A 16,451-nucleotide genomic window follows, 5' to 3' on the forward strand; every position below is an offset into this window, starting at 1 on the left:
ACATACAAACATATCCGTATTCCTTTAAAGTTATTATGACACTATATGTTACTATTATTATATGAAAACAGTATGAAGTTATTGCCTACTTTAGAACTGAAGGGAGATCGCACTTTGATTAATTTCGGACATAAGGAACAAATCCCGAATTTTAGTTGCTCACCCACGGGATTCATAAAAGGAACAATAAAGGCGGGAGGGTGTGTGTAGTACAGAAAGAAAACAAATTTTCTCATTTAGTTTCACATACAAACTTTTGAGTAAATTAATGGAATAGAAAATTACAGTCATGTGTTGTTTTAACAACCAAATCAAATCCAGAGTCTAAGAAGCCCATTTACCATTTTTATAACTATGTACCTTAAGAGTTACAAAAGTGTAAATCCCTGACCTTAAAAAACTAGTATCATATTACTCACAACTCAAGTAGAACGCAAGGCTTAAAAACGATCAATTTTCTAAAAATACAATATGAGTTCATACTCATAGTTGAGTATAGTCATCTATACTCAGGAAATCTAGAAGAGGTTTACTGATCATTTACTCGCGATTTAAAGTTAAATGCTACTAATCCAGGTGGGAAAGCGTAGATGCAGTACATTATCGCAACACGTGTAGCGATTAAAGCGCTAACTTAATCTTTCAGTTTATTCATGAATATTTTTGTTTTTATTTAATGGAGCCACATTATGTTGTGTAGTCAATATTGCGCTTATTCCAGTAGTTAGTGGATACCGTCGTCCAAACTATTCCTAAGTAACTGATTATATAATAGATAGAAGAGGCAACTAACTGATTTCGATTGTGATGATTTACTACTCCTGAGGGCTGTAGAAATCTTTATATTAGGATATCTTCCTTCCCATAAACTTCAAACTGAACATAACGCTAAATAATCGCTCTTTGAAGGTGGTAGAACCCTTTTTGGTTCGACTCCGGCGGCACCACCGCCACACCTATTTCATCAGGTGGACTGAATGCTCGTCTGCTACTCCTATATTATATAAAAAAAAACATTCAAAATTTAACAAATACAAGTAAATAAATCAGAAATACAAGAAGTACCTTAGTGATGTAGATATAAAGTTACGAGTAAATGCGACTAATCCAGGTGAGAAAGCGCAGCACATTATCTCAACACGTGTAGCGATTAAAGCGCTAACTCAACCGTTCAGTCGTTGAACGCGTGACTCACAACTCATATTATAAGCGCGTTAATTTACTTCTACCGCGTACTCCACTCTCTGTGGTACTTTCCAAGCTGGTTAGAGTCATTACTTTGAATTTAGCAGCTAACTACTAGGCAACTCCGAACATTATTCACTTCTCTAGGTACTTGTTAAGCTAGGTATAGGAGGCGATAGGTTTTGAACGAAGCGCTTTAACACATAGACGTTTAATATTGTTGTTATTGTAAATAAACATAAAGTGTAGTATTAGATTAGTAACGTGGTATCAGAAATAGTTTCATATTTTGTAATCTATATTATCTATACTAATATTATAAAGAGGAAAGATTTGATTATTTATTTGAATTGAATTGGCTTCGAAATTACTAGACCGATTGAAAAAATCTTCTACCAGTAGCTTTCAACATTATTTCTGATACAATACATGTACTGAACATATGTAATAGAATATTTTCAAAAACGTAGGGGATCTGTATGAAAACTTCAATAATGTAACCCAACGTGGTAAAAATATCTCAAAAAATGATTTTACAGCGAACTATGAAAATTGGTATGTAGTTTTCTATATAATATATAAAATAAGTATTTATATTGCATTGTACAATTCAGCGAGCACGTGACTCACGTCTCTTATTATAAACACGTTAATATCACTAAGCCGGTTAAGACTTTACTCCAAATTGAATAACCAACTTGCAAAGTAACTAGGAATATTAAACAGCGTCAATACATCGTAGGTGTGGAAACGGTGCAATATGTAATATAATACATTATCTCGACACGTGTCGCGATTAACTCGCTAACTCTTCGTAACTACAGTGGAACATTCAATGCGCGCGTGACTCACATCTTATATTATAAGGCGCTTCGCAAACGTAGGCAGTTCTGGTTGCCGCGGAAAAGTTGCTCGAAACTGCAGTTGCCGTGCCCGGTCACGAGCAACAGTTGCTATTTCTTGACACTGGTCCAGTACTCTAAGTATGCGTTTTTTCGTTTTTACAAAAATAACGGTTTTTTATTTGTATACGTATTTCCTATACTTTTTCAATCAGTTCTGATACAGTCCACTAGGGGCGCTGATTGGAATGTATGAGCAAATACGTAAAGAAATGCAAAAAAGTTCTTTTTTTTTAAAACGTAAAAACTCATACTAAGGGTACTGGACCAGTGGTGCCTCCTGGTACCTCCGGTAGGAATTTAATCTTATCTGGGTATGATTAAAGATACTCATGTACAGCAGTAGCCACTTACCATCAGATGCAGTCCATCTGATGGTCAGTGACTACGCACGTCGGCTAGTCTTATATTACAAAAAGTATTCAACGGTTGCTTTGATCCAAAACAACACACGGGTTCACGAGTGTACGCCGCCTAACCGCGTCAATTTACTTCCACTGCGGTAGACTCTGCACTACACTCACTTGATAAGTTGGTTAGGAATCATTGCTTTGAATATTATAATTCAGTTCTGGAACCGTCGGTAAGTTACCGCTCGGTTTTGGAGTTGCTATAGGCCACTTTGATATACGTGACTTGTACGAAATAACTAATGAATATATTGATATATGAATATTTTGTAGACATGTCTAACTATGGAAAGTGTAGGATGGATCGGAATTTTAGTATAAGTAAACAACAACCTATGATAACAATGACAAAGTAAGTAAAGATTTTCAAATGTAGAAACTTTTCTATAGAGATTATATTGAGAAGTAATCCCGTAAGTGTCCACCGTGTTTTTCAGTCAGCGTCGATCAAAACATATCATGTTTATAACTATCTTCATATTTTTAATTTCTTAAACTCTAGAAGATATTTGATTTTTACAAGAAATATTAATAAAAATCGTTTTAAATCGATGAAAACCCACTATATGAATATTTAGTGGGAACTAAATAGTTCCAACTCTGGGGCTAGCTATAAAGCTGGCCCCAGAGTTGGAATGTGTTGGATGTGTTGCTATCTGTAAGTACAAAGTCTGGTCAAATAGCTACATTTTTCCCATAACACATTTTCCTCGACAAGATAGCAGCTACTGTTAAGACATGAATGGACTACCGAACAGTTGCAGTTAAAAAATACTTTCTAAACAATCGAAACTTACGTTGCGTTTAGGAATTAAAAGCGAAAACAATTGTCGTATATTTCCGTCTGTAGTCGATAGCCGAAATATTTAATTTGAACATTAGCGTGTTATTGTTGGACTGGCGATAAAGGCACGGAACAAACACCCGAAGGCGCTCTGAATTAATCCAACCCAGCGTAGGTATTAGAACGCTAATAGGCCAAAGTTCCATGTAAGCCAATTGTGTGCCGTTAATCTAATCGGTGCCGTGTTCTACGATATTTTGATATAAGCCTCACCGTAACAATTGCCAAATGAAAAATACGCGGATTTCCTGTCGACTGTAATCGCCGTGTAATCCATCAAACCAAACGATGGTGAACAATTTGCTTACGAAACGTTCCGTAAGCCTATTGCCTATTGTCACGATTGTCCACCGATTGTAGACGCGTTTAGATTCCGTGCTTTGATGAATTAGCTATCCGTTCAATCGACTGAAAGTAATCCATATACGTAATGAAACTTTTACTGTCTGATGAAAGTAACACCAATTTTTAATTCAACCACGCACGTTGTATTCAGGAAAATACGATAGTCATAGACAATTATTGAAAAAAACATTTTTTTACCTTTACTTTACACCTTTACCTTTAAATACAGCAATTCGTAGATATAATTGGCAGAGTGACGTCCTCTCCGATAGTCAAAAAATAACTTCCGAATAAGCTATCTACAGCATCTTTTTAGTTCATACAAAATGTTCCGTTGTTTTAGCGTCATTCCTAACAATAGTATTAAAATAAAACCTCGGACAAATGCTTTGTTTTACCGTACCGCGATATCCGGTCGCGATATAAAAATTGTTTGCTCAAACTATCCTTGACCAAAATAATTTAGTTCGATAGGATCTTTGGAACGTGCGTTGGTTATTTCTTCCTCGGCTCCAGCTGTGAGGGTCCCTCGACCCCTCAAAACCGCACCCCTTACCCCTCTTTACCTGACCACTGCGACCGAACTCATGCGATAAAACAATTACCCCAATGAAGTCCTGTTTGGTCACATAATTCACAAGTCAGAAAAGACCCATTTTTTAGCTACAATTAAATTACTAGTCTAATCAAGGCCCTACAAAACTATTCTCCCTTTAAATACGTAATAAAGAAATAAATTTTATGAAACAGTACAACGCGGCCTTTGTATTTTTAATTTGGTTGTTATAAGGTATGTAAGAGAATTGTTGTAATTTTCATTCACTTAATAGCAGGCGCACATTTATGTATTTTTTGTATTCATGAAACTTTATTTATATAATGTCAGTAAACGCTAAGGTACATAAGTAAACACTAAAACTACTTAATACATAATTAATTAAAAGCAACTACTAGTTCTAAAATTATTAGTATAGGTACAACCTTCGCTTAGCAAACAGTCCGGACAAGTCACGTATGCAACATGAGCCCATAATTTCCGTATGCATCCACCACACTTTTGACAGGTGACGTATAAAAAACAAACAAATTACATGAATCATTATCAGATTCAGTGCTTACGAGCAAGTTGTCGTGTTACCGAAGCGATCGCGTGACGGGCTAGGCTATGAATCTTGATATACCTCGGCCCTCACTAATTATAGTTTCACCAACAAATTCCACCATTTCCTATCGGGAGTCTAGCCTTACACAGTTAACAAACGAATATTATAAACAAAACTGTTAAGGTTATAACATTTTTTATTTACGTATACATTAACTTGTGACGTATTTATAACTAAAATAATAAAATAAAATATATTTATCGTTATAACTAAAATGACATATTAAACTCTATTTATAGATATCTAATCTCACTGAAAAAATAACCGAAAAAGGTTCGTTTAAAATTTTTAAAACCTATTAACTATTCTGAGATATATATAAAAGATCACGTAATTTTTAACATTACAATTGGAGATGCAAATATAAAAGCTTGTATTAAATTATGTTTTGTCTCCAAAATATATCATAAAAACCACACAAACAGTTAACACTAAAGTTTGCCTCGTCCTAAACAAAGAGAAGCACACATCCCCAAATACAAAATATTTGTTTCGGGGAAACTATTCCAAATTATCGCCATAGTTCTCCGAACTCACATACAGGCAATGATTGGAGGACCTCTTCAGAAACAAAAGACGCCTTACATGGATTTCACAAAAATGGAACTTCCCAGTAGCCTATATGGAAGATTGAATGATGAAAAATGCATAAGCCACTGAATATGTGATTCTGACAGGAGTCGCATTGAAAGCCAGAACTACAGGGAAACCTGAAATATGTAGATATTTTATAGTGTCGAATCTCGCACCAGACATATCTAAGCAAGGAAAGCGTCGTATACAAAAATATTGTTTATTAATATTGTATATTTCTGTAGCGGTACAAATACGAGATTATGCTACAAAGTAAACAAAGATATTTTCTTTCTAGCCTTGTTACTAGTTAGAATCTACATAAATTATTATCCTTTGAACATATACATAGGTTTATGTTCAAAATTAAATGTAAAATTGCATAAAATTAAAGTTATGTCTTATTTTTTTAACGCTTACATTGTTCCAATCTATTTATTTGCTATCTTTTGTGAAAATAAATCTAAAATGCCTTCAATATACTCAATAATATAAGCATAATGTGAAGTTTACACCGATACACTCTCGGTATACTTCACATTAGAGATATAACTATTACTGGCATAATTCCACGTAAGTGTAACTGCAAGACAAAACAAATAATAATCTTATTAAAAGAAATGCACTTGATTTTAAATCTGTCTGGCTCCTTGAAATAATGCCTGCAAGCGTACTCCGCGATCACTGCCGTTTTATTGAGTCTGGATTACTCTTTATTTTATACGTATACTGTCTGAAAGGATATATCGGATAATAACATACTTGTATTGTACCATAATAGGTTTCATTCCCAAAGATAAGAGGTACAATAAAATAAAACTGCCATAAACTGCAAAGTCAAATCAAATTCAAGGCATGGAGAGCACATAAAATTGCTTGATTTTTATCGAGCCCTTGGAATGCGAGGCAATATTCCTTGCAACATAAAAGCTGTTTACGAAATTATGATTCGTTGTAAAATTCTATATTTTGAAATAATTATTTTTAGATTTGAGATTAACTTTATAATAACAAATTATAAACCTATATTCGAAAATTAAATTTGTAGTTGTATTTGTAGTTATAATTGTATTAAAAATAATCACTAGCTTAGCGTTTTAATTTATTTTGTTTACTTGTTCTTTTAATTTGAAAATGTAAACTTATTACATTATTTAATTTAATTATTTTACAAACATTATGACAATATCCTTTCGATTAAATCGTTTACAAAAATAGTTACATAGTAAACCCATTCAATAAGATCTATTCAGATAAAAATAATACGAAATGCAATGTCAGACATGTTACTTCTTTCATCGTGAATTTCTTGCTCAGTGAATTTTGACGATATTATTTCGTATAAAGAATAATATCTTTCTTTTCTTGACATAGAGGACTACTGAGTTGAAAAATCCTTAAATGTAACATATAAATAACATTTTCTAAATGGCTTACTAATAATAAGATATTTTTCTTAGCATTGATTACATATTTCATTAATCAAGGACTAGTTACTATATTAATAGGCCTTCTCTCATTCTGAAATAAGTTTGTGATAAAATTGTAATGGTAATAAATTATAATTAATTGTCTAATACACAACATTCACAAACTATGAATATACCTTTCAGAGCAAAATGAAGAATTTGGTAATAATGTATGTTATCGTTAAAGTTATTCTAATCTAGACAAGCTTGGGAAATCTTATACGTAAAATACTCGTACATTTGAATTTGTATTTAAATTACCAATTAAATTTATAACTCAATAGTAATTACCATCATTTAAATTAAAATTTACCATAAATTTCTATTGTTATAGTCTCAGATTTAAAAGACAAAGAACAAAATATGCATACAAAGTCACTTAACCATTCGCCGTATGCAAATTAGTTATACAATGTTACGAGCTGTCTCCCTGTGGCTTGCTGTCTGAGTGTCCTCAGTCCCCTGTTATAGCACCTGCCCAGCTACCTTCAGGTATTATTGTTACCAAATATCAAAAACGACAAAGAATGAAATATGCATACAGCCAGTTACAGTGTCGGTTGTATGCAAATTAGTGATACAATCCGAGCTGTTTCCTTGTAACTTGCTGTCTGAGCTACTCAGTCCCCTGTTAATACATGCCCATTGCCCTGCTAAAATTGTAAAAAAGTATTAAAAACAAGACAAAGAACAAAATATGAATACAAAGACAGTTACAGCATCGGCCGTATGCAAATTAGCGATAGAATGTTATATACTGCCTCCCAATGGCCTACCTGTCTGAGTGTCCTCAGTCTCCTGTTGGAACACCTGCCTGGCTATGTGCAGATAATATTGTCACAAAATTACTTTAGATCCTCAAGATAATTATTATCTTGTTTGTTCTGTCCTTTTATATCTACACTAATATTATAAAGAGGAAAACTTTGTTTGTTTGTTTGGTTGTAATGAATAGGCTGAAAACCACTGGGCCGATTTTAAAAATTCTTTCAACATTCGAAAGCTACATTATCCACGAAGAACATATGCTATATTTTATATGAAATATATTCGATAAATAGATTTTGAGGCGGTACAAAGTTTGGCGGGTCAGCTAGTATCTCATAAAATAAAACGTTACTTAAAGAAACAACCAAAAAGCAGGTATAAATGTAGTAAGAAATTTATGCTGGATTTGTGTATTTTGAAATACTTTTGGTTGTTCAATTTAAATTCAAAGTCAGTTTCTTGTGGTAATACGCATTAGCCATAATAAATAAGTTCCAATAATAATTAATGATACTGTTAAAAAAATTAAAACAAGCGTAAGGGTAAGCATAGCGTAGTTGACTAATTTTATTCTCAAAAAAAGTGTAGAAGCATACAATGTCACATTTATCAACGTTTGCAAATTGACGATACAATCTTGCGAGCCATATCCCTCGGGCGTCCAGTCTGAACAATACTGATTCCTATGATACCGCCTCTGTCTATTTCTCTGCAATCAGTATCCTGTTCTCCTAGTCAACTACAAAAGTAATATATTTATGACGACTCATGGTCGACATATTTGATTTCATTTAATGTTAAGGATTATTAAAGATGCACATTTAGATAACTTTGTTGTTTTTCTTTTATTTATTGCTACCCGTCGCTCAGCGATGACTAATCTCCTACCGCAGCGATAATACTCCTTAATCCTTTCCTCTTATCGGAATATTTTTAAATCATTATTATTTGACAGAATTATTACAATTATTACAAAAACTAACCACAATGCTTCTTATCGTCTCAAATCATACTTTACACCAATATTTAATAATATCTACGTCTCAATCAAACATTTATTGTAGTCTCGAAAGCTTTGAAGACAGGTATACAAAGTTGCTTACATCATTCAACACATGCAAATTGGCGATACGATGTTGCGAGCCGTCTCCCTGCGGCGTCCAGTCTGAGCAATACCGAAGCCTGTGTTGCTGCGCCTGCCCAATTCCCTGCAGTCAACGTCACATTCTCTATTCAAAGTTCATTTGTGCTTCGAAACATTGCTATCAAGCTTCACTCGAAGGTTCCCATATTTCAGGTGCTATTGTTTTAACATTTGAAGCAAGACAAAGTCGAGGCAAACTGTAATTACTACTTTACATTTTTATTTATCACAAAAGATAAGAATCTTGTGATTCAAATTTAACAATTTAATAAATAGCATTTTTTAAATTAGAAGGTTTCCTTTTTATGACACGTAATTTAAAATGTTTTATTTATAATACGAACAACTGTGCTAAAATATAATGAGAAAAAGCGAGCTTATCTGCACAAAAGACTGCAAAAAATCAAAAAGAAAATTGATATTAGCTCCCGAGCGACTTCCAAAAGTACAAAGAAACTTCACATCTTATAAAGTTGTTAAAATTTCTTTTTAAAACCCTCTCCACGTGAGAGCAGTATAAAACGAATTAAACATATCTTTGGCTGAGTTAAAAACCAACTGTCGACATTTTAATTTATTCTAAAGATTTGCATTGTATAAAGTAACGGCTGGCTTCGTGAAAAATGTATTTTATATGGTCTTAGCGAGGATTTCCGCGTCATCCCGTCGTAGATCAAATAGGTGAACACGTTGAAATGTTTCCGCGCGAGCTACTCTTACGCTATGTGTCAAGAAAGATGGCTGCGTGTTTTAAGTTTACGCGCGCCAAACATTCACAAAGCTTTTCGAATCTTCATTGCATTTTGCTTTATTATTCGTAGTAAAATTTTGTGTACGTTTTTACATTTATATTCACTTCTTTCTCTATTTAATATTATACGTCGTCTCATACTTTGTCAACAGTAAAAAGACTTACGAACGACAAATTGTTTGTATCGATAAAATATACGACAAACTAAACAGCCACCTTAAAGGTATCTTAAAACGAATGTTGGTGTTATCGAGTCACGTTTCGTTTACAATTTATAGTGAGCTCCTTGTTATTTGGGCGACATTCGTTCGACGAGTGTGGTTATAAAAGTGGTCGACGTTTGGTGCGTGACTCAATCCCGTGTGGCCCTACTGTCGAACACATACACACGATACGGCGTCACGTCGTGGCGTTTCTGACAACGTGCAACGTTGCGACGTCGTGCAATGTTGCAACGTTGTGCATCGTTGCGATGTTGCGTCATGGAAATATAAGACATGCATCGTGAAAAATCACAACATCCTGACAATTATGGAAAGAAATCTAATGCGCTAGAATTTTTATCAATAGTATAAATTATTTTGGGAAAAAAACGCATGTTTGCATAACAAGTTTCATAACGTCTTGATGTTTTTCGATGCACGTCATTTTGTACGACACGACATCGCAACGTTACATGGCGTCGCAACGTCCCACGGTACGACGGCGGATCGTATGTATGTGTTGTCTACAGATACCCGAAACTAACAAACGAGACACGCGACAAACGTGTCCCATCTAATCCTAAATAATAGATAAGGTACAAAATTACGCCCGCCAATACAACCCAAATTCGGGCACACTTTTACCCGTAAAACGGTGTTTCAAAGTTGATTAGTTTTTTATTACAATGAAGCTTCATGCTATTCGAGTGATTTACCTTTATATTAAAAACCAAATTTATCTTCAATGAATTAATTAAGCTAAAGGCTTCGCTTGTAAAATATACATTCAAGATATTCATGAGAACATTTAATTTGGAAACATTTTCTTGTTAAATAGATATACAATTATGTTTACTGGACAAACATCTGAAAGCATCTTAATTTATCGCTACCGTTATCTTAAATCTCTCTTTATCTTGAACTATAGCTTTGAACTTTTCACTTTTAGCTCGAAGGCATTTAGATAATAGAATTGTAATTTTACTAAATATAAAATAACTTCAGAATTTCCTGTCAAAAGGCGTTGCGCGCAAATTCTAAGCTTCAGCCTAGTTTAAAAGTGGAAATGGAAGTGGTGGTGGCCATAAATACCTTGCTACCACAGGAGACTAATTTAGAATGCCTCGCATAAGTATGTCTGTGTTACCACACTTGTCAAACTAGAAGACTTTGCAGCGCGTAACATTGCTGTTATTAGACAAATTTACAACACAAAGGGCTTCAAAACACATATCACCAAATCCATTTTTTAAACAAATCCATTACATTGATCAATTATTACAAGCACAAAGATAGAATAAAATTACTAGATAAAAGAAAAAAACGTTATTTATTTTCAGTGGTTCTCATAGAAAAAGGAACTCTTTGATATCTATTCTTAAATCAAATTCGAGTAGCTCAGGCGTGGGTATTTGTGACCACGCGACCTCTGTAAGGCCTCTTTGATCAAATAAATTTCTTCGCTAACAGAAAATTTAAGCTTGTTTGTGTCGTAAGAAAAATATACGGCTTACAACAAAATATTTCCCGGTAACACAAGTATTTGTTTGTAGCGAAACACTTTATTATAACCAGCTTTCAGCCTGCGACTTCGCATGTTTCGTTTTATTTTAGATACGTTTAACATTATTTTAACACTAGCTGACCCGGCAAACGCTGTGTTGCAATATAAATAGAAAAATGTTAAGGGTGAACAACCCTTATCACTTAGGGGTATGAAAAATAGATAGTAGCCGATTTTCAGACCTACTGAATATACATATAAAATGTGGTGAAAATCGGAAAGCCGTTTTGGAGGAGTACGGTAACTAACATTGTGACACGAGAATTTTATAATTATATTAGGTACAGTGGTGAAACGTATAGAATGTATGTCTTAATACAGGTAGAGATTTTTATATTTCTAAGTATATATTAAAATTTGTCTATGTCCGGAATCCAAATCAGCGAATTAACGACAAGATAAAAAAACTGTCATCAATAATCTATGTTCGAATACTTTTAAAAATGTATATTTACGTGGATTTTTCATCTTTCCAGATCATGTCAGGGAATTCTCCTGCGGCACTCTCTACTACAGAACTTTCTTCGTGGATTCCAAGCGCGATGCTTTATATGTTGGCGCCATGTAAGTACTACTTTTATGTATAGTCGTCCATACGATTGATATGATATATCCATACAATAACCTATGTAACATAGAAAATCATATAAATCTAAATTAAAAACGTAGCGAATCAAAGCTTAAGCTTTAGAAGAAATGGAAGCTCAAGCTTTGTTTATTTTTTATGTGCCCTTTTTACGGTAAACATCTTCACTGGCATCAATTTTGTTTGCAGAATGAGTTCATTACCCTTACCAGGAGTTTTTACGTTTTGACAAATATGACTGTTTTGGTATTTGTTATACAAATTCCAATCAGCGCCCCTAGCGTATTGTGTCAGAACTTGGAAATAGTATGGGCCAATACGTAAACAAATACCAAAACAGTCATATTTGTCAAAACGTAAAAACTCCTGGTAGAGTACAGGTTCAATTTTGTATTAATGAAATACAATGACGGATTTTCCAACGTCATATTATTTTAGTTTAATCTTAAAGGGGCGATATGTATAAATACAAATCAAATCATTTTTTTAATTCAAAATAAGTTCTTTACTAACATAATACACATCTTTAAAAAAAATGTTTTTTACAATGTTATACTTAACCTAATGGTATATGTGGAGCTGGAACTACTTCAGACCACAACGTTTACATAGCGTTTGTTTAACGACATGTTTGAACTTTTTTTCTGTCACGATAATTGAGTCAGAAAAGAACTAAAATACCTGTATCGTTTTATGTATTCTGATTGTAAAATTTCTCCATTTACTTATCTCCAATTTTTCTTTCCCAAAATAATATTAGTGTTAGATTATTTGTGTAAGGAATAAACTAATATATATAATGATAAGAAGAAGTCGTAAGTCAAAGAAAGCTATATCGAGTTATATGTGAGGCGTATATAGGTCAATCGAGCTCGTCACGGCAACACCGTTCCCAATAATGTATCTATCGCATTTTTAGCCATAAACCGATCTTCGATAGAGCCTTTATTGTGGCGTCCACGCAACATTGTTACCTTATTTTGGACTGAGTTATTATATTAAATGGTATTGATTTGTATTGAAATAAGCATTGAGATCATTTTGTCTGTGCAGCATCTATTACTGTTCATTGGTTTTAAAGTTCTTATTAGTGATCGAAGGTTTTAAAAGAAAGAAATCGGTGCCAAATACCAATTCAACACTTTCATCACACGCAGTGTAACTAAGTTAGGGTTCATAGCATTACCTTCCCTTTAAAACAATATACAAAATTATCGGACTTTCAATATGTCTATAGTTATTATTCGCCCACTGAAACCACTCATATGTAGCTAATCCTTACTATCCTTACTTACTTACTAATATTATAAATCCGAAAGTAACTCTGTCTGTCTGTCTGTCTGGTTGTCTCTTCTTCACGCCCAAACCAATGAACCGATTTTAATGAAATTTTGCACAAAGATAGTCTGAGACCCGAGAAAGGACATAGGATAGTTTTTATCCCGGAAATCCCACGGGAACTAGGGATGCGATCTAAGATCGATTAATCGGAGAATCGATCTTTTGGACCCAAATAATCGATTATTGGAATTTTAGTAAGGATTGAATTGTAAATTATACATTTGATCAAGTGATGATCTTTAGCAAAGTTGAAGGTACGAATTTTCAGTTTTATGTATGTTAGTATGTTATATTATTTTCTTTTAAACGCAGGCGAAGCCGCGGGCAAAAACTAGTTACTTATAGTCTGTTTTTTTCTGGTAACTTCACTAAGAAATTAGAATAACTTTGTAATGTAACTAATTTGTTAATCTGTTTTATTTTTGTTTCAGGGATCGCTTATACAGACTTAACATGAACAATATCAGCGCTTCACATTGCGAAGTATGTATATAAACATTATATTCAAGATTTTAAAATTGAATATTAAAATGAATATTATATGATTATCATGCCTGTTTTTACTATTTCTATTTTGCCTTGATTCGGCACTACAGCATTACTGTATATAAGTCCTAAATGCTATGGCGAAAAACATATATATACCCATATTACCCATACGCTTAATATGGAGAAGGCGTTCAAACTTACACCTTTATTGAGAAACACATTTACACTTAAATTCAGATAATACTGTTGTTTTGATTAATTTGGATTTAGTGAAAAGAGGCATATTAACATGGATCAGTTAACGAATAAAATAGAAGTTTAGTAAAGTTATAAGGATGTATGTTGATCTCTTTCTACTGAACGGAGTTACTCACTGACAAACATACAAGTGAAGCTAATATAAAGCGTGTAAAAAGGCTTTCCGTAAGAGACGCTTCTCAAATATTTTTCGACTAGTAGATATTTTGCAAAAGCGACATTTTGCGAGTTTGCGAAAAATTGCAGAAAATGTTTCCATTGTAACACTCTGATAACAATAACTGATTTATTCACAGAGGGATTCCATAAATCTGGAGCCGAGCAACGTAGCACAGTGCGTTTCCAAAGGGAAGTCAGAGGTTAGTTCACACTTTCTAAATTATTTGCTCTTCTATATGTAAGTATATTTTCATGCAAGAAAACAAATGAATATGAAATTACCTAAGTTCTGAAAATTATTATCTTGGTTATAAATAAATAACTCAATTAATAAGTGCAATAAATATGAAATATTCATGTTGATTTTTTGAGATGGAAATTAATCAAGTACAAATCGTACTCTCATTTACAAAAAAGTTGTATTTTCTTTTACACAGATTTTTAATTTATAGTTAGATCTTATACTTACATTGTATTCTTCACTCTCACACACATTCTCACACCTCACACGATCTCACGCCTCAAATTCTCATACATACACGTTTTCAAACAATAACTATAATCAATGAAATTTAAGTGAGTTTTCATCGCGGCAGTAACTACTAATACTAACCAACATGTAAACTCCTACACTATGCTCGTTTGCAACTCCTATATTACAAAAAAGTAATATAATATCCAACTCACGTCACATTCTCGTTATTGGCTCATTAAATCAATTGTGCCTCCTTTGTTCGGAACAACTAGCACTATTTCCATCAAGGGTTAATCCCGTTTTTAACAGTGAGCGGCGGCTGCGGACATATTTCATAGCGGGGAGCTTAAAGCTCCGCTCGCTCGCTATATTAAGGCCGTTAATTTTGATTTACAATCGCGGCGTAAAAGCAATATTTGTTTTATTTCTCGGCGGTTACACCCGTCTCCAAGATTGGGAAACGATTGCGCCCTGCACGAGCCACTAATTCGATAATGCGAGCGAACCATTCGTACGGTTCGCTGGCTTTCCTCCGTGAACCCTAAAGTAATTGATATGACAAGTTTAGTGCTTTATATAGATGAACATTAAGCTGATGTATCAAAATTGATGTATTGATAGTGGATTCGCAAAATTATAAGTTTGACCGTTAAATTATCCCTTCACGAAAGGTGTTGATATTTGATTCTAAAATACATAAATTTATTAAAAATAAAAATACGCGTATTTTTCAACATATGAAGTCATAATTAAAAAACAGAATTAGCTAGTGTTATATTACTACGATATTTAAGATGTGAAATTGTGTAACATATTTAATCTACAGTAGTTAACTTTATAGTAGTTATAAACTCCGCTCCGGTGCCACGAATGATGAACTTAGTAACTTCTATATCGCACTCAGCAGAAAATTTCATTAACCACGAATGTGCTATAAATCCACCGACGGTATGAGTTGTCAGTGACAACAATGTCATACCTAATAAGAAAGTCATAAACCTAAATATCAGAATGACATCCTTCACGAAATGTACAAAGCCTCTAGCGATTTGGCGCTCTGAATACGCAGAAACAAGAACAACACGAGTGATTTCCTAACATTTACCGCCACAACATAGTGGAATAGTGGAAATACCTAAGCCACGCAAATAAAAGGTCAAACTTGCGCAATTGAGGAACAAAAGCAATAGACCACATGCTACCCACTCAACGAGGCCGATAGAGAAAAAAGTAAATTTGTTTTATTAGTATCAAAGAGGGTCATAAAAAAGAAATATCTCCAAGTCTATCACCTCGATCGTGGAAGGAACGGCTACTCGTGAAAGCTATAATCAAAGTTTCTCGCTGTCGGCGAGTTTTCCTTTCTCTAAACACGATGTCGTAACATGAAAAGGGCTGGAAAAATGCCGTCGGCAAAATTCCGTAAGACGGTCACTGGGCCGACGCTCGCCTTGTTGTTTTAGCTCGCTGCTCTTTGTGATACCATTAGAAAAAAACACTAGGTAAATCACATAACTTGAGATAGATATACGTATGGATAAAAATGTTAGCTACTTTTGAAAACGACTCGCGTAATTTTTTTCTTCCTGAAATTATTAAAGTTTATAAGTCAATCTTTTCCCGTTTTAATCACACCATATAGTTTTATATCGTATTTCGTTGCCTTATGTGAATTTGTTCATACTTTTTATTAAGCATTTAATGATTCCACAACATGTTTAAATAAAGATTACACTCCAAAGAGACATAATACACTTAACCTCGAAAGAAACTGTACAAATATTCCACTTAACTATTACTAAGTGCAACATATTATAGGAAC

At 33.7% G+C, this 16,451-nt stretch overlaps 1 protein-coding gene across 2 annotated transcripts in view; it reads left to right on the top strand.

The window, feature by feature from the left end:
• Positions 1 to 16,451, top strand: part of Sema2a (Semaphorin 2a) — a 483,298-nt gene that overhangs the window by 422,620 nt on the left and 44,227 nt on the right. For both annotated transcript variants that reach the window (XM_073075439.1, XM_073075433.1), the window contains 3 exons: positions 11,798 to 11,885; positions 13,680 to 13,731; positions 14,292 to 14,354. In XM_073075439.1, the coding sequence (XP_072931540.1) occupies positions 11,798 to 11,885; positions 13,680 to 13,731; positions 14,292 to 14,354 (203 nt within the window). The remainder of the gene's footprint in view (positions 1 to 11,797; positions 11,886 to 13,679; positions 13,732 to 14,291; positions 14,355 to 16,451) is intronic.

Source organism: Epargyreus clarus, unplaced genomic scaffold (assembly GCF_041222505.1).
Source record: "Epargyreus clarus isolate Ecla_fem2 unplaced genomic scaffold, WU_Ecla_fem_2.2 ptg000001l, whole genome shotgun sequence".
NCBI classification, from domain to species: domain Eukaryota; kingdom Metazoa; phylum Arthropoda; class Insecta; order Lepidoptera; family Hesperiidae; genus Epargyreus; species Epargyreus clarus.